The sequence below is a fragment of the Pituophis catenifer genome, unplaced genomic scaffold (genome assembly GCF_029215685.1).
Source record: "Pituophis catenifer annectens isolate HBS135680 unplaced genomic scaffold, rPitCat1.0.hap2 SCAF_2, whole genome shotgun sequence".
Classification (NCBI taxonomy): Eukaryota; Metazoa; Chordata; class Lepidosauria; order Squamata; family Colubridae; genus Pituophis; species Pituophis catenifer.
In genome coordinates, this window is record NW_027256882.1 from 102,365,423 (window position 1) to 102,385,838 (window position 20,416).

At 37.6% G+C, this 20,416-nt stretch overlaps 1 protein-coding gene across 1 annotated transcript in view; it reads right to left on the bottom strand.

Moving 5' to 3' along the window:
• The window catches only part of SEC24A (SEC24 homolog A, COPII coat complex component), a 39,833-nt gene extending 24,876 nt beyond the window's left edge, over positions 1-14,957 (bottom strand). The window contains exons 1-5 of the mRNA XM_070937292.1: positions 14,624-14,957; positions 7,250-7,738; positions 5,281-5,409; positions 4,073-4,150; positions 200-345 (exon numbers count right to left, since the gene is read on the bottom strand). Of these exons, the coding sequence (XP_070793393.1) occupies positions 200-345; positions 4,073-4,150; positions 5,281-5,409; positions 7,250-7,738; positions 14,624-14,957 (1,176 nt within the window). The remainder of the gene's footprint in view (positions 1-199; positions 346-4,072; positions 4,151-5,280; positions 5,410-7,249; positions 7,739-14,623) is intronic.
• Positions 14,958-20,416: the final 5,459 nt, after the last annotated feature.

A 20,416-nucleotide genomic window follows, 5' to 3' on the forward strand; every position in this document is an offset into this window, starting at 1 on the left:
ATTTGAATAGTTGAATTCTATTTTTTTTTAAATTTGGATCTACCACCTCAAAAGGCATTTTATCAACATAAAAAATGTGATTAATCCCCCCCCCCCAAAAAATTGAGCTCTTTAATTATGGAAGAACAACTTCTACAAGGTCAACAAAGCCTTTGTGGAACCTAGAAATAACATGTGAGTAAAATTGGAAAGGATTTACCTGAGGGAATTGCTGAGGTCCTCCTGGATACTGCATTCTTGGTCCTCCAGGTGGTGAAGCGTTTTGGTAGCCTGGGGGCAAGCTGGGATAAGCAGTCCCAACATGTTTGTTCACTTTAGTATTTTGAGGAGCAGGATTATGTGTTGCTGAAAGAGTAAATACACCGAATGGTAAATGATAAGATTTTTTTAAACCATTTTTAGTGATTAAATACTGTATATCAAAGTATATCACAGTATACAGTATACCCAGTAAACATATCATGCTATGTTATATAGTATTACTTTACAGACAAGTAAATGTGGTGTGTTTTTAAAAGTAATTTTAAAACTTAAATACTTTCAAAAAAACTAATATCATTCAAAGTAAAACCACAAACATAACATCTAATTTTAGTTCCCCCTCTCCCGCCCCTGGCAGGAGTATTGCTAACTTAAATCATCACAGTCAATTGGCTGCCTGAATAAAGCCTCAGTTAAGAACTCCAAAGATCTGCTTTGGAGATCCTAAGCATGCTCAGTTTTCACACTAATAAATACATTTATGTCACCATATTCTTTTTTTGTTTTCATTAAACATTGTGCCTTTTCTAGTCACAGCTTTTGAATGGGTTTAAGTTACGAATGAATTCTCACATTTGAACAAAAATCTAATTATTATACTGTAATATTTATTTATAGGTCTGACATGTGGCACTAATCCAGAAGAACTCTGAATGGCTTATACTGCTCTCTTTCAGTAAAAAAAAAAAAAAAAGATTAAAAAGAGAAACAAAAACAAAGCAAAACAATGAGCAACTGCAGCTGAAATTTCAAAATGTTTCATATCTGAGGAACATTATGGTTGTTTAATACAGTTAAGCAAAAGAGCTACATATTCCTTATACTGTTTACTTCTATCAGAACAGGCACTCACCAATATTAAACCAATATTGGTATACAAACAGCACTGGACAGTGTTATGTTTATCTTATCTGTTCTCAAATACAATAGTTTGAGGACAGTCTACCTGTGCTACTCTCAGTGCTATCACTGGTGACTGTCATATCAGAGTTAGCTAAAAGTAGTGTTCCAGTGAAGACTTGGTATAGTATTCATAACTTTAAAAATAAATTCTATCACACAGAAACAGGAATAGCTCATTGTAACAAAAACCAGATTACAGCAAGAAGCAGTTGTTGAAAAAAAAAATAATGATTTTATTCAATTAACTTTCCCTTTCACATGATTAAGAACAGATACTTGAGTAACATATAGGTAGTCATTCCCAACAGTAATTGGGACTGGGAATGCTTACTCCAATGCTAAGTAAGAGACAAGATCATGTAATTGCACTGACTTACGATAGCAATTCCGGCAGTCCCAAATGCCATTGAATCCTGTCTGGTTGCAGCATTCCATGGTCACTTCGCCATTTGTGATCTCCTATTAACTTTCCCATTGACTTTGCTTGTCAGAAGCCAGCAGCAAAGGTTGCAAACAATGATCATATGACCACAGGCCACTAGGATGTTGTAATTACAAGCCAGCTGCCAAGCAACCAAGCTACAATCATACGACCATGATGTCTAATAAAACACATTATTACACTATCTGGAGGACCACATCAAAAACTGCTAATGGAAATTTGGGAACAATATCATGAAGAAATAGATGGAACTATCAGGGCCAAACACTATTTCCAGTTATTTCTTTTTGCATTGTTCTCAATAACAGCTAGGCTGATCCTTAACTTGGGATTTCAGATACAAGATACTTTTTTTTTTGCTAGGACTTCACCTGTATTTTATGGTCGAAGTTCAATGTTTTTTGAAGTAATCCAGCCAATGCTCAAATCTGCACATTCGCTAGCATCGTATCTTTTGCACATGGATTAGTTTTCTTTTGTACATTATTCTGGAAAGTGTTGGCATTGCTTTTAATCTAGGAATGCTAGTAACATGTTTTCAAAGTTTCATAAGAATTCTAAGTTGAATCACAGAGTGTTCAAGCATGTAGCTCACCAATAAGCAGAAAAATGGTGGTTAGAAATACTGTATGTTTCAGAGTATAAGACACACTTTTTCCCCCCTAAAAGGGGGTGAAAATTTACCCCCTTCAGGTAAATTTCGGTGCGTCTTATACACCGAATGTAGCCCCGCCCACCCACTGGCCCCCACCCTTTGGCCTCTGCCTCCCAGCAGTTTACCTCCTTGCAGCAAGCATCAAGAAGAAACAGCTTGTTTCAGCTCCAGCACAGCCTAATTAGCACAAGTTGATTGGATCGGCCTCCCGACTCTCAGCTGTTTTACTCTCAGCTGTTTTACTCTCAGCTGTTTTGAGCAGGCCTCTGCTGCTTGCTGCAAGGAGGTAAATTGCTGGGAGCAGATTTTTTTTTCTTGTGCTAATCAAGCTATGCTGAAAACGAAAATGAAAATAAAGCAAAATTGCTGGGAGACAGAGGCAGATTTCTTTTTCTTGTTTTCCTCACCAAAAAAGGTAGGTGCGTCTTATAGTCCGGAGCGTTTTATACTCCGAAAAATACAGTAGACAAAATAAATTTTAACCACACATTAAAAATAGACTTCTTAGGTAACTTGGACTTGGGGTAACTACTGTATATGTTTAGGAAGAGCACAGCAAACTGGATCTGATATTCACAAAACAAAGAGAAAGCTGAACACTATGTCCTGCAGTGTGATGCAAGCTTAAACCTGGAGCCAGAAAGTGGAAAGTAAATAAAAACAGCAGCTAATACAATTGCAAAATTATATGAATCCAAATTTCCATACCAGCAATGGCATTTCAACAACACTATGGAACTTTGGACCTTTTTGGGGCCTGATGTTTTGAACACTGAAACTGAGGAGAAATGTATATAAAACCATGCAGTATGAATGCTTTATAGTCTCAAATCTACAATAAACAAGACTGGTTTGCGCTGCTTCTTTGTTCCAAATAACAGACCTTCAAACATGGATAAATGTTGTTACAGAAGGTCAGCAAGGAGACAGTTTGCCGCAACTTTGTATAAACACAAATGAATCGCAAAAGTTGATATAAAAGGCATGTCATGTTGTCCAAGATTGGTGGAAGAACCAATTCAAAGACGACGTGACTTACTTTCACTTTTCCCAGATTAGTTCTTCAGCCCCTCAATGCCCAAAGCTTGAGTGTATCAGAATCAGCTGCTGAAAGTATCACCTGAGCATGTTGAAAATTTTCTAACTCTTGACAATGAATCCAGCCATTTGTTAGAAAAAATATCAAGCACAAAAGATTGGAGAATTTAAGTACACTTTATTGCCCTGTAACACAATATTAACCAGCCAGCCTGTGAACAAGTGGATCATTCTTGCAACCAAAGACCGTGAGGGTTGTGGTAGTAGATGAATGAAATAAAGTTCATAAAATGGGGCAAAACTCAATAACTGTCTCATTTAGTAACAGAAATTTGGGGCTCAATTGTGGACCTAGGATGAAGACTACCTTTTAATGTCTTTCATTGAGTTTTTGTCAGATCACGAAACTGCTTTTCAGGAGATAATTCAGAAATAGCATGCTTCTAAGATCCAATTAAAATTAAACACTTTTTTTTTTCAAACAACAGTTGCTAAGTGGCTTCTTCCTGTATCAAATGTTACTGGCCATTTCTCCTGTTCTGTAATTAAGGCAAAACTGATTTTGATAGACTTTTAAGTCACAGAGTTATACATAATTTACAAATATATGTTCAATTTTCAATTCCAGAAAGTACATTTCCTCAATACCAAAATAGCTCATATTTGTGTTGTGTGGCTGTTTTGAAACAGTATATGGGCAGGCACAATAGAAACAATTAATTCCCCATTTAATTTACTTTTGAGCAATGGAAATGGAAGAAAAACTATCTTACCTAGGAAACCACCTCCTTCTATTGCATCGTAATTGTTCGGAATTGATAGTCCATCATTAGGAGGGCATGTAGCATCACCTATTAACAAAATAATCTGTTAGAAATATGTAACACTGATCACAGCTGATATCATAATGTAGATTGTAAATCATGATTTACGGCTTAGCGTTATAGAATAGAACAGAACAGAATTCTTTATTGGCCAAGTGTGATTGGACACACAAGGAATCTGTCTTGGTGCATACGCTCTTGGAGTATATGAAGAAAAGATACATTCATCAAGAATCATAAGGTACAACACTTAATGATAGTCATAGGAAAACAGTCAATATAAATCTTAAGGATACCAGCAACAAGGTTACAGTAATAAGTGGGAGGAGATGGGTGATAGGAGCGATGAGAAGATTAATAGTAATGCAGCCTTAGTAACTAGTTTGACAGTGTTGAGGGAATTATTTGTTTAGCAGAGTGATGGCGTTCGGGAAAAAACTGTTCTTGTGTCTAGTTGTTCTGGTATGCAGTGCTCTAGAGCGTCGTGTGTATGTGTATACACACATATATACACACACACACACATATCTACACCAAAAAAGGCACCAGTTCTTATTTTCGGGGGATGTCATCCACTGACTCACCTCACTTGCATGCATTGCCCCGGGCTTCCTTTTCTGTCAGAGGCCTTCAGGAACTTTTTCTGCAGCCGACAAGGTTTTCCTGAAGGCCTCTGCAGCTGATAACAGAGCTCCAGATCGATCCGGAGCTCTGTTATTGGCTGCAGAGGCCTTCAGGAAAGCCTTGCCAGCTGCAGAAGAAATGGGCCGGCAAGGCAGGTGTCGGGGTGTGCGAGGCCTGGCTGCAACTGTCCAAAGGTAAGTAGTAGGGCAACTCCACCCCCCCATACCCACTCTAGCTTAATTTTTGCCCATGGGCGGGTCTTAATTAGGGCTTATTTTGGGGGTATGGCTTATATTGGGCACATGTGTAAAAATTAAGCTAGGACTTATTTTCGATGTAGTTCTATTTTCGGGGAAAAATGGCATTTATTTCTTTTCAGCTGTTAAGAGGTTTCCTTTTCTCCTAAATAAAGTATCACCACTGGAATGCACATGCAATCATATTCAATTACTCCTACATAATTAAGCTCACATAATTCATATTTTTGCTCCTGTCTGAAAGCAACTTCCTCTAATAACCACATTAATGCTTACCTTCTTGCACACCTGCTGAGTTCTGTACAGCCTGGGATGCAGTGCTTGCTGGGGGAGGAGCTAATGGGGGAGCAGAGGGATGTGTATAAACTGGACTTCCAACAGCAGAAGTTCCTAAAGGAGGTTGAACTGGCAAATAAATTAACTGATTAGCTGGCAGTGGAACAGTACCTACAAGAACCAGCAGAACTTATACCTAACACAGTTTCTCAATGAATTTATTTTCATAAAAAATCTGTTCATTTCTTAGTTAGCACAATAGCAATAGCACTTAGACTTATATACTGCTTCACAGTGCTTTATAGCCCTCTATAAGTGGTTTACAGAGTCAGCATATTGCCCCCAACAATCTGGGTCCTCATTTTACTGACCTCGGAAGGATGAAAGGCTGAGTCAACATTGAGCCTGGCGAGATTCGAACTGCCAAATTGCAGGCAGCTGGCTGTCAGCAGAAGTAGCCTGCAGTACTACACTCTAACACTGTGCCACAGGGGTGGCCCCTTTACGACCTATGGGCTTCCAGAATTCCTGAGCCAGCCAATGTGTTGAAGTCCACAGATTGTAAAGGGGCCATAGCTGCCCACCCCTTCTTACAGTTTAGTGCTAGATATAAATCAAATCATTATTGCAGATTTGAAAAAAAAAACTACAGTAATTTAAGTTTAATGTTATACATAAGCAAAATCACAGATCTTACCCAATGCAATTATCCCATGAGAAATTGCTGACAAAGACCAAACATATTGCTACAGAATCATACAGTGTGTTTCTACTTAAATACTACAACATAGTGACTCACATACAGTTGTTCTATGCAAATATATGTTCTATTTAAGTGTATCATATCATTTAAAAACAGAGACAAGAAGTACAGAACATTCAATAAGAACTGAGTTCAGCAACACAGGTCAGTATATCCATTTTACAGCAGGGATAGAATGTTCTCTACATCTACCCTTTTTCTCAACACCACATCAGCACTACTTATCTGTGGCAAGACAGAATCAATACAGGTAGTCCTCGACTTACAACAGTTCATTTAGTGACTGTTCAACATTACAACGGCACTGAAAAGTGTGACTTATGACCATTTTTCACAGTTATGACCTTGGCAGCTTCCCCATGATCATGTGATCAAAATTCAGACACTTCACAACCAATTCATATTTATGACCGTTGCTGTGATGTGGTCACCTTTTGTGACCTTCTGACAAGCAAAGTCAATGGGGAAACCAGATTCACTTAACAACCGGGTAACTATCTTATTAGCCGCAGTGATTCACTTAACTGTGGCAAGAAAGGTCGTAAAATGGGGAAAACTTAACAGAAATTTCGGGGTCAGTTCTGGTCGTAAGTTGAGGACTAACTATACTTGCAAGTTCATATTACAGCCCATCTATATATTATATTCTACCATGCCACACAGTTCTACTATAAATTTTTAGCCCCCAGAACTATCAGAGAGCTGAAAATTCACTAAACAACAAATCAGCTGCCAGCTAATGGCTCACATTAAACAGGAAGAAAATTTATTATTGCTAATGAAATAGAACATTATTGCTAATTAGGGTATGAAATCTTATTTATTTAGCCTACAGGACTGAGGAATCTGCAACCCTCCAGATATAATATTCTTTATCTTTGGCTATGCTGGTTGATGCTGCTGAATACTGTAACCGAATTACAACTTGCAGTACCATCAGCCAGCATAGCATTTAAAAGAGGCTAAACAGGTTTTCCAACTCTGACATGAAAGGGGAATCCCTCTGACACAAATTTGTGGAATCTTAGAAGTTATAGAGGAGGAGGAAGAGACTGAGGGAATCCCTGAAGGTATGCCCACTTACACAATCCTCAATTTCATGTTCATAAGCATATCATGAATACCTGGATGAAAATACCTAATGTAGGATTTTTCCGTACATGGGATATAATGATATAGTCTTGAGAATTGCTTCCTTTTTCTTACCTTGCCTTGTATAGGTGTTTTGAACTGGAGGACCTCCAGCAGAAGGAACATAATGATAGTTTGTGGGCAAATTTGTATTCCCTGACGGTAACGGTGAAGTTACCGTGTGAGCAAAATGATTTGGTTGAGATACTAGATTAGGTTGAGTCAAAGGATTCTGTACATATTGCCAGTTTGAATTAGCTGAGAGATTAGTTCCAGAATAAAAACTACCATCAGAAGTTGATATAGCAGTTGAGTTCTGCAACAAAGAAGGCATTTGGGCAACAGGACTTGGCTGTGATGCTGTCAGAGAAGATCCCATTGGGGTTCTATTAATAGTCTGACCAGAAGGTATATTCCAAGATGTACCATGGCTATACTGTCCGGAGGTGGCATGCAGAGGATTCTTTGTTGCAATTTGCTGAGTATACATATTTGGGATCAAAGAATTATGTCCCTGTCCATCTGATAAGTGTGATGAATTCATCAATGAGCCTGGCACAGGACCTAGAGGAAGACATTTTCAATTAATAAATGAGAAGCATTTTTGTTGAGAAACCTATTTCAGTAGTTGAAATAAAGTTAATCAGGCCAACCACTAACATTATTTGGCTTTACAAACTGCCAAATCACTCAGAAATCCCACAGCTTTATTACTATCTGTAATTCCATAATAAAAGGTCAAGATACTTCAGATGCATCCCAACAACGCCATAACTGTACACCCTCTCTTTAGCAATGGCTTAAAAAGAAGTCATAGGGAGAAGTTAAAAAAATATTCCAAATGAAGTATGGCTGCCCATGAGCACCATCAACCTCAGCATTACAGTAAATTATATAATTTTTAAAAGCATGCATTTTTGTCAACAGAATAACCATTACCTGAAAATAGAGAACAATTATTTGCATATAGTAGGGAAAGCTGGAGGCATGATGGTATTACAAGACCTCAGGGAAGGGACTGACAGAAAGAAATACATCAGCCACCTTTTTTGCCGTGTCCAACTAGGTATATTTTTCAACAGCATGTGCTGTTATTTCCCACAGGGTTTTTATATTTTATCAAAAGAATAATAAAAAAAGTGGTTGTTTAACCCTTTGTCAATAAAAAGTAACAAAAAGTAATATTTCCCTCCAAAAGAAGATTCGGGAAAATAAATATTAATGTGGAAGGTGAGATTAACAGGATGGGAATGTTTTCCCACATAAGGGGAAAGAAAAAACCCTCCCACATCTTTCCTTATTTGTCACAAGTTATACAAACTCAACCAGGATCAAGTCCATTTATTTCAATCATACGTATTTTTAGTAACGTTCTATACTTGAACATAAACATTTAAAAGGCTATCTTTAGCTTGATCTCTTTTTCTGTCCTAACACTTTCACATTTTTCAATCTGATTTTAAATCCAAGTCATTTCAAAAGCTGCTCTGGATCCCCAAATTAAGTCTGATTAAAAACTATTCAACTAATCAAATCATGTGCATGTCTTCAACACTATATAATTGGCCAAACAAGTTATATAGCAAGCTCTGGATGATAACCAAATAAAATTAATTTGCTCCTGCAAAAGATAACAAGACTGAGGGAAGGAACATTATGAACATTCTTGTTATGAAACAAGAATTCCTCATAATTCTTGTACATGGAGATCAGCTCATATTTTGCTCCTTTAAAGTTTATCTCTCTTCCGCTGTATGAAAAAGGATATTAGGTATTTCTTCAAATTTTCTGCAACTTGAAACAAGAGTCTCAAACTGATGGCTCCCCGCCTCACATCCAGGAAGTAAGCAAACATCTTGTGTGGCAGCTTCAAGTAGGCCACGTGTACAGGCAAGCTGCACTTTTAACCTCACACTGAGGCATCATCAACCACATCAAACAGTAGTAGTGGCCGTGGAAGCAGGTCCTGTCCCTGCCTGCAATTTACATCAATCTAAGGCTAGGGGTGCAGCTGTGTCTTGGTCTACTCCCTGTAGATGCAGGGAGGGGATCACAATGAACAGTGGGCCGAGCAGGCTCTAGCAGTGTTGGACTTGTGCTCTCATTCTCCCAAGGTGCCTCAGGGAAAGACCTTGCAGAGGGAGGAAGTGGTAGGATCTGTAAGTCAACTGCAAAACAACAGCTGGGTCCAGCTGTGGTAGAACAGAGGGATCCCGTCTCCCCCACCTAGACATTCAGTGCTTTCCCACTGCAACTTGTCCTGCCCTCATATTCTCCATGCAAGAGCTATTCAGTACACACCTAGCTCCAATATCAATAACTGCAACTGTCACTGCATAGCAAACATGATAGCCAAAGTGAAACGATGAATAAGGATGGATAAAAATGATGGATGAAATTTAAATTAAAAAGTCAAGTTTCAAATGAGATTGTACAAGTTTTCTTAAAAATTAACACAAACACAAAACAAAGAACATAACTTCTTATAATATACTATTCTTTCTAATATACAGTAGAAGCAAGACATGTTAACAGCCTCATTAACTAGACTTCTCAATAAAAGTGCAATGACAGAAAGTTAATGAATAACGAATATGAGATGAGAGTATAATTTGTACAATAAAGAATCTATGCAAAGAATGAAGGAAAGAATACAAAACAAAGCAATAAGAGAACAGAGGACACTATTGCAGTTTCAAGGATTTGAGGACTAAGTTCCTTATCCAAAGCTATATTTAATAAAAATTAATAATATCAATGGACAATTAATCCTACCACCTTTGGGAACGTTTTAATATAGTTTCTCAACTATAGGAAAGACAAATCATTTCATCAAAATCTGAATTATCTGAATAAGTACACACTTTCTAAAATTGAACCTACTTTTCTCAGAATGCTTAAGACCATTCACTCAAAGTTATATCAAAGAATATACAGGTACAGGTAGTCTTTGACTTACAACAGTTCATTTAGTGACCGTTTAAAATTAGAATGGCACGGAAAAATGTGACTTATGATCATTTTTCAGTTATGACCTTTGCAGCATCCCCAGGATCACGTGATCAAAATTCAGATGCTTGGCAGCTGGTTCATACTTATGACCGTTGCTATGTCCCAAGGTCATGTGATCACCTTTTATGACCTTCTGACAAGCAAAGTCAGTGGAGAAGCCAGATTCACTTAGCAACCGGGTTAGTAACTTATCAATTGAAGTGATTCAATTAACAACTATGGCAACAAAGGTCGTAAAATGAGGTAAAACTCACTTAATAAATGTTTCACTTAGCATCAGATATTTTGGGCTCAATTGCAGTCATAAGTCGAGGACTATCTTTCAACAGTTCATTTAGTGTCTGTTTAAAGTTACAAAGGCATTGAAAAAAGTGAGTTATGACCATTTTTCACACTTACAGCCACTATAGCATCTTCATGATCAAAATTTGGATGTTTGGTAACTGACTCATAGTTATGATGCCTGCAATGTCCCAGGGTCATCTGATCCCCTTTTGTTACCTTCTGACAAGCAAAGTCAATGGGGAAGTCAGATTCACTTAACAGCTGTGTTACTAACCGAACAACTCCAGTGACTCACTTAACAACTGTGGCAAGAACACTCGTAAAATGAGGCAAAAATCACTTAACAAATGTCTCACTTAGCAACATAAATTTTTGGCTCAATTGTGGTCCTAGGTTAAGGACCACCTGTAATTTTATTAAGAACTACTAGTGAATAAGCTGATTTAAAGTAATTAAATACAATGTTCCTGACTATGGATTTATATCATAAGGTAGTCAAACTCATCTGGCCAAAAGCCATTAGAATTAAATCAGCCAAAATAAGAACCTACAGAATATGCATAGTATGGACAGGTTTAAATTCAATAGGACCTATAAGAAAAATAACTAACAGAAATAGATTTAAAACGCAAAGAGGCATATCTAACTGAAATTGCCTTGAAATCATAAAGTAGGGGACACCATAGCAAAATTTCTAATTTTTCAAAACTGTGGTAAATCACAATTACAAATGCTTTTCGTGGAGGGACAGATACTGGTCACACTGTGACAATTCAAACATCAGATTCTAAAATGTGTTATGCCTGTGTAACTAAATACAGCATCAAATTATATAACAAGTCTAGAGGACATCTCCTTTGGGGGAAGTGTAAAAGCTTAAATGTTCCCATCATTCCATATGATAATTCCCATAGAATTTTCAGGATCAAAACCCATTTCTCTACATAGAAAATGGATAATAATTGCAAGGCAGCGTGAACATAAATTTTCCTATTACTTTAGAAACAAATTGGAATTCTAATTATGTTTCTTTGTAACACTTTAGTTTTCCAAAGCACTATTCAGCATCAATGCAAATAAAATTAAGACTTAAAATTTTCTGATGCTCAGAAAATCACAGACTGGAATTTCTGCTACATACAATGCCTAATTCCATTTCCTCCTCCTTTTTACATAAGATATCAGATCTCATTTTCAGTTTTATGGAGTACAGAAATGTGATTCCTTTAAATAATATTAGTGAAATCCAGTCTTCAAACAGACAATGAACACTGCCATTACTGGATTGGAAAAGCAGAAAGATAATGGAATAACAGGCTTGAAACATTGGTGGAGAATGATAGTTTACTATTTTATCTAGCATAAGTCAAACATGTTTTCTATTTAGGCTTGCCCTGATTGTAAAAACAAGTGGAATCTATAATTCCTTAATTCAGGATCATACATTTTTAATAAAAGATCATGCTTATATCAACTGGTCACCTATGTATATTGTTCTATTTAAAATTGCAGCTTACTCAGAATTACTGCCTTTATTGCCGCAGAAGCTGCACAGGATTTTGGGTAACCACAAACCACATTCAGAATTCTGTGCAAGAGTCAAAAGAGTCTTGGGATATTTTATAAGCTAAAAATACATATATTTAATTAATTAAAATAGATCTTCCAATGTTTTAGATCATCATAAATCCATATAGACAAACTAAAATATAAGACCTATACAAGTTTAAAATTGTTTCAATTAAGGAAAGATAATACACTATACAGGTAATCCTTGACTTACAACCATTTGTTTAGTCACCTCGAAGTTACAATGGCACTGAAAAAAGTGACTTATGAACATTTTTCATACTTACGATTGCAGAATCCCTGTGGTCACACATTCGGACACCTATTTATGACTGCACTGTCCCGAGATCATGTGATCGCCTTTTGACAAACAAAGTCAATGGAGAAGCCAGATTCACTTAGCTGTGTTACTAATTTAACTGCAGTGATTCATTCAACAAGAAGAAAAGTTGTAAAATGGGGCAAAACTCACTTAACCGTCTTCCTTAGCAAGATACATTTTGGGTTCAATTGTGATTGTAAGTCAAGGACTACCTGGAGCATCTGGGGCTTTTTCATTTGAAGCAAAGAGAGATAACATGATAGAATATAAAATTATGCATGGTATGGAAAATACGGATGGAGCAAGTTTTTTCTTTCCACATCGGGATTCAGAGTTACTTACTTATTGAAACTAAATATGTTGAGAGTTCAGGATTGTTAAAATGAAGTATATTTTACATAATGGATAGTTAAAATGGGATTCACTGTTTCCTTTAGCCAAATGTATAGCTAATAGTTTGATAACAGGTAGTATACCTAAAGATCAGCTAGAATTGTAAGTCATGGACTACCTGTACCATGATTTGCATCAAGACCAAACATATTGATTAAAAATCACACACCATGTCTATATGTCCATCTTGATTGATTTGCAAGATACCAAGAATCTACAGGCCAAATGCTACTCTTCCGAAATCAGTTTCCAATACACTAAACAATACCACTGGCTTGCATTCTTTCTACATCTCTATTTGTTGTCCACCAGCTCCAGCACAAAATCCTGTTGCAATAAATAATCATGTCATTTCCAGCTAACTTTGGGTCACTATCACTTTATAATTCAGGATGCCCATATTGATTTAGAATTCTACACATGTGTAAACAGGAAGCTCACATCATGTAACCTATGATCATTAACTCCAAATTGGTGTAGTAAAGGGGAAAGGACAAAGTTCTATGTTACAGAAATGTAACTTATGGAACCACAGTTTCAATCTTTTCAGAAACAAAATTTGTACAACTCCTGTAAGTACTAATACAACTTGATTCTCTTCCTAGACCTACAGTCTTAAAAAAAATAGAGCACTAATTATTGCCAACATCCAACTATGAAACTATACAGTGAAACACAGCTAAAGATTGGCTATTGCTCTATTTTTATCAGAAGAACACACAGGTACGCGCACAAATGAGGCACAGTTTACACAGTTCCTCAACCAGCCTCATTTGACAGCTTTGAGAGAGGAGGAGAAATTGAGCAACTAGTCAGCTGAGAGATTTTCTGATTATACCAGCATAATGAACTCCTTAAAACAGGAGGATTTGAATTATGCATCGCATTCTTTACACCCACAGATCCCAGAAAGCAAGCAGCATCCATTCTATATGCAATTCTCTTCACAATAGTGCTTTCTTTCTTTCTTTTTTTAAAAAAATAACTGTAGGGTTGTTTTTTTTGCCGAAGAATGCTCAGCAGGGAAGCCGCCTCAAAAGGCTAATTGATCAATTAATTGTACAGAACACAAAACATTTGGGGACTTTTCCGTCGTTGTAAACCATCCCGTTTTTCTAAAGACATATACCCTCTTCTCACACAGCCTCAATTGGTTGCAAGCCACAAAACCTGGGCCACAATAATCTGTGAGCTCATCGGGTATTTATAGATATAGATATAGATATAGATATAGATATAGATATAGATATATAGATATATAGATATATAGATATATATAGATATATTATTCTGCTACCCAGATGAACCTATTTCTCCCTCTGGGAGCCGCTTCCCGTGTCTTCGTGTTAAATTCTGGGAAATACTCTCAAGCGGCAGGCGTTTGTTTCATCGTTACGAGATCATCGCCAGGGAGCGATACAAGGGAGCGCCCATCGCTGTCTCGCCCCCAAGAACGGCAAGAAAATGCTCCGTAGCTGCTACGAGTGCGGATGCCACTGCTCCACTGCTACTCCCAGGTTTTCTCCCTATTACACTCAGCGCCTTCCAAGAGCATCGCGAAGGGAAGCCAAGGCCTCGGGATTGGAAACCGGGGCGGGGGGGGGGGCTTTTTGCCTAGTAAAAAAAAGCCCGTCTTCTGCTCGACGTGCCATTCAGCTCCGCGAGGGGCGACAACCGAATGGGGTCGGCATACCGCCGCCACGTACACGGATCCTCCGCGCTCCCGGCCCCCCTGCCCTGCCCTGCCCTGCCCCTCCGCGGCGTGACATATGACTGCCCTGCCGAGAAGGAGCCAGAGACACCTAAGATTCAAGCCCCCTTTAGAGGAGCCCCCTAACCTGACCCGGGGTGCGGCCGGCTTCACTCACCATTGCTGTACGGCTGCTGCGGCGGTGGCGGCGGCGGCGGCTGGCCGGCTCTAGTAAGGCTATTATACGCGGGCCTTCCCGGCTGGGCCATAGCGGCAAGCAAGAGGATCGCTTCGCGGGCGTCTCTGAGTCTTGCTCCTTCGCCAAGCCCAGGAGGGGAGGCCCTGCTCTTCACACCGGAAGAAAGTAAACGAAGGCCGCGCAGGCGCACTCGGTACACGTGGCACTTCCGGAACGGAGGAGCCCGCAGCCGTAGGCGGGGCTTAGGGCTGAAAAAACGGTGGCCTTGGAGGCGCAGTAGAGATTTAAAGGGATAGCGCCCTGGGGACGTCATCGCGGTCAGGTTTTGCTTTAAAAGCGTTGAATTGACAGGCGGGATTCAGTGACATCTAGGTTCACCCTGCTCAGAAGTCCAATTTTAAAGGAAAAAAAAACGATCTATAGCTGCTCGGAACGATTAATGGGTAAATCAATAAGTCTTCTAGGATTCGGAAAGTGAATTTTCTTCCAATCCTAGGAAATCAGCTCGCTCACCCAGAGTTTGAGATTTAGTATGGTGTAAAGTTGGGTCAAAAACGCATAAAGCTATACGGTATGTAATATGGAAGCAAACCTGGACAGTTTATAGTTGCAAATTTATAAAAGGAACAGGACAATTTTCTAAACTAAAATCAGACTGGCTCCTGATTTTGTTTCCGAAGCATGTCCGTATGGGATTTTTTTTCCCTTCCTTTTTTCTTTGGCAACACTACAGAAGAATTTGCCACACTGCATCATCTGGCGTGATTTTTCAGCTTTCCAGTGTAGCTTATGCTGCAGGTGTGATATTTCTTAGACTTCTGCCACCTAAGCAGAGCTGATGTGGCTCAGTTTTTTGACATCAGCAGTGGCATCTGCAGAATATTGCACTATGTTGCAATACAAGTTCCACCTCTTATCTAGGTACAGAAGGGGAAGGCTTGTTTCACAATAGAACACTGCTTTCAACTTTCTTCCCTTCTCTTGCTCCCATGGCACCCACTACAGTTCAGGCAGGTTTAGCTTGGTGACAACTTCTATAACATGTATTTTAAAAGATAAAAGAAGGGTATTTTTAAAATTCTGCAAAAATTTGATATTTTTAATCCAAACAGCAAGATTTTTTTTTTAAAAAAAGGACAGCTTAACTGAGGAAAAAATTAATATTGGAAGATTACAAAGGGAAAAATCAAAGCAGTCTTCTCAGCTGAGTACTTTGCAAAAAATCATCTTTATATGATTTGCTGAACTGATTTCTCATAAATACTGTGTTCCAAAGCTCTGTTGTTGCATTAAATTCCAACCAGATAACAGGATGCTTTAGAAGGAGAAAAAAAAAACCTTTATAATTATCTTCACATTCTGGCCACACTCCAGAGTTAGATTATCTTAAACTTATTAAAGTTAATCAATTAAGATTAAAATGGAATAGTATGTCAAATAAATATTCTAAATGAAACAGATAGTCTTTTGAAATGACAAACAAGTCTCTGGATTGCAGTGGGATAGAAATGTGTGTTTTACATGAATACATAGATGGAATATCTTGGGAAAAACAATATGAGATTTGTATTTTGGGAAGAGGAGTGAGATATGTCATTACTACTACGGTACAATGTCCATTGTATCTAAATTTGCTTATCCTGAGAGCAGGGTGGGGAATAGACAACTAAAAAATATGGTATCTGCAGGACTACACCATCCCTAGAAACACCATTAGACTCCCACCAATCATGTGCCAGTACATGAAAAGTTTCATTGATATTCTCTGTGTCCTCATTCAAGACACTAATGGCTGTTAGTTTTTGACAGAGCATTGAGAAGAAAGAAACCAAATTTTTAATTTCAGCAGGGGAATAAAGTGTCAATTTAGCCCCATTTGCTTTTTCGGTTTTGGGAGAAGAAGCCATTCTTGACAGAGACAAGATCTCCACTACAATACCATTTCATGGATCTAGAAGGCAAAACATGCTTTCTCTTTCATCACACTTACCCTGTTATGACCAGCTTTTTATGGCTATATTAAAGGCTGCAGATTGGGATCATCTGAATTTGAAGAGGACATTGCTCCACCTCCCCTGTTACATAATGTTAACATAATGACCATAATGTTACATGAGCCTTTTTTAGTTGTGTGCTATCAGAATTATTCTCCCCCAGCACTGTGTCTTATTAACTTTTAAACTGTTATTTTTAAACTATCTAAAAGCCATCCAGAGTTGCTTAGCAAGCAGATCATCATGGAAATTGAAGAAATAGGTAGAAAAGCAAGTCTATACTTCAAATAGTACAGAAATATTCCTTATTGATTCTATCATAGTCAACCAATCTTTCTGAAGAAATCTATAGTAACTAATGTGACAATTCTGACAATGTTGCTTGTCAGGCCAGACTTACTGCTAAGCCAAATCCTTAACCCAGGACTGTCAAATTCCCGGCCCACAGGCCAGATGCATCATGCGCTAGCCACGCTCACACCTGGTTTAGCGAAGGGAAAAGTCCCGACACATCACGTGACACCGCCATGACGACGTGTGTTTGACACCCCTGCCTTAGCCTCATCATCTTCTCTCTACCAGTTCTCTGCCTCCCTGCTTTGCATACTGGCAACAACACCCATTCTACAATCTCCTTTTATAGGTCAGATAAACTGAATGAACAGAGAGAGGATCACTGTTCTTGGGCTCATTAAGTAGCCCTTTCACCTGCCCTCACATCTTCATTCCTAAAAGCTGGACTAATTGTGGTGGAAGAAAGAATTTCATATTATCTAGCACTCCCTAAAAACATAAAGTTTGTAGCAATAGGCATAGAGATGCCCCTCTGCATTTGGCAGATTTAACAACCTGACAGACAGCATCCCAGTCACTGTTGGTACTTAATACTATTGATGAATCTCCTATTGATCCACACAGAGAGTGTTGAATGGATTCTATCCCTTTGGAAGATGCATGATACAAGGTGAGAGTATATAACTCTCCTATCAGCCTAGTTATGATCTCTATTGTTACTGTATGGTGTGGAATAATGAGTCAGGCTAAAGGCATCAGGCTAAAAATGAGGAAGCAGTGAGATCTAATCTCACCCTAAGCACAACGCCACTTCCCAAAAAATAAAAAAACCCTGTAGGAACTACTTAATCAAATACTGACTCAAAGGCCAAAAAAAAAGCATGCTGTTACATCATAACCTATGCTTTGTTGTGGTGACAACACAATGTGGCCACAATGTTTTGTGGGTTTTTTTGTTGACCTTTTCTATTCTTTTGATTCCAATGGGAAAGACTTTAATTTTCAATGAAAATTCAGTTCCACTAGAGGTGTCCTCAGTTATAGGGTGATTCTTTAGTCTCCCCGCCAGCAGAATTCAATCTCAGAATTTTATCATACAATTTCAATCATACAAGACACTAAGCTCTACTAAATTTAATAGATACTTTTGAATATGTACATATATATACTGTGGCTATATAAGATAAACAACTATGGCAAACCCAAAAGTAAGAAATACATCCAAGAACTCTAGGTCTTGATGAGTCTGGTGCTTAAAAATTAATTAATCTAATTAATTAATTAATTAATTAATTAGAATCAAGACATTGGAATATATATTGTATTAATCCATGGTCTCTTAATTCATTCTCCCCCCCACTCTCTCCACACCCACACACACCCACACACACACACACACACACACAAACCACACCATTCTAAAAAAGACCAAATGGAGCAAAGTTTGAATGCAATGCGCTAATAACAGGTCAATATTTCAGCATACTAATTAAAATTACTGAAGAGGTATATTTCCCTTTTCAACAAATTTTTCATAAAAAGAAATAATAGAAAAAGAATTATAATCTTACAAGTGAAAGATGATGTTAAATAGATGTAACTATCTTTTCATAAATGAGAGTATTTCTGCAACAAATGTTTAAAACATCAAACAAACTTTGAGACTTTACAATGCTTTACAGCCTTCTCTAAGCGGTTTACAGAGTCAGCATATTTCCACCAACAATCTGGGTCCTCATTTTAACCACCTCAGAAGGATGGAAGAATGGGTCAACCTTGAACCTGGTGGGATTTGAACTGCCAAATTGCAAGAAGCCAGCAGTCAGCAGAAGTAGCTTGCAGTACTGCACTCTATATAAGCAATAACTAGCTAATAGCTAAATAATGTGGATCTATATTTCTCCATTGGATGAAATGTATCTATACATCTTTCAATGTATCCTCAGTTAATCTTTTAACTGAGTTTTCCATCTAAAAACGAAATGATTTTGGGGGAAATAATCTGTTTTTTCAGATAAATGCAAGCATTTCAGAACTAGTTACAGGTCCCGGACAGACTTCATCCGATTTTAAGGCTGCTGATACTCCATAAATTGTAGACATTGTAACTACTATACATCCTTTTATGTAGTAAGACAATACTTGTTTTCACTAGTAACTGTTTCTTGATGTGCCAGTGAAGGCTACTTTTGCAGCTTTGCAAAACCTTATTAATTTGTTTGTTTGTTTGGTTGGTTGTTTTGCAATTACTTTGTAAATACACAAATATTGAGGATGATTATCAATTTTCTCTTGCTATTGGGGGATAATTTGTTAAGTGTTTTTATATTTTTCAATACGTTGATCCAGAGGCATCCATACCTGAGCAATATATATTTTAGTTTTAATCCTAAAATTAAAGTGACTGTAAAGGTTGTTGAGCAAGATACATCTGCTCTTATAAATATTTTAATAGGCTTTGAGGACTGGTCAATATTATATTTTAAAAATCTGCTAAAGTGCTTTTTAAAAAACAACAACTAAGACTGCAATTCATGTAAATATTTACTTAGAAGATCCCACTGAATATAAACATATATAGGATTCCCATCTGAAAAAATTCAGAGTGAGGACCAACTGAAATTTATTTGGAATAACAATATTACAACTCTACCAAATGTATTATGAAATTAGTCATGTTGATCGTAATAAGGAGTTGAATTAAATGATCTGGAAGGCCCATCTTCAATCCTTTAATTCTGTAATTTCCATAATCTGAAATTACACATTTTATAATGTACAAACTAGCTTTCTGTGGTGCTCTGATACTAAGGAAAGAGAAATTAAAAAGTCCAATTAGTAAATCATATCATCTTAAAATGCATTTATTGTTGTTCCATGGTTAGAAAACCAATGTAAGATTTAGAATTACATAAATAAATTACATTTTGTGATTTCCAATTTTACATAAATTGGACTTGAATACTGTATACAGGTAGTGCTCAATTTACAACAATTTGTTTGGTAACTGTTTGAAGTTACAATGGCACTGAAAAAAGTGACTTATAACTGTTTTTCACACTTAAGATTGTTGCAGCATCCCCATGGTCACATGATCAAAATTTGGCTGCTTGGCAACTGACTCATTTATGATGGTTTCAGTGTCATAGGATCATGTGATCAGCTTTTATGATCTTCTGACAAGCAAGTCAATGGGGAAGCCAGAATAATTTAACAATCCTGTTACTAATTTAACAATTGACTGATTCACACTGCAGGCAAGAAAGGTTGTAAGATGTGGCAAACAAAAATCTCACTTAGCAACAAAAATGTTGGGCTCAATTGTGGTTGTAAATCAAGGACTACCTGTACTGTAATCTTATATTTGCAAATTGGATATATTAGCTCAATTTCCTCAAAACTGGTTGAATAGCATGCCTGCTAAACACATCTATAATGGTGACAGAGCTGATTTCAATTATTTTAGTTGTTTTGCTGAGAACTC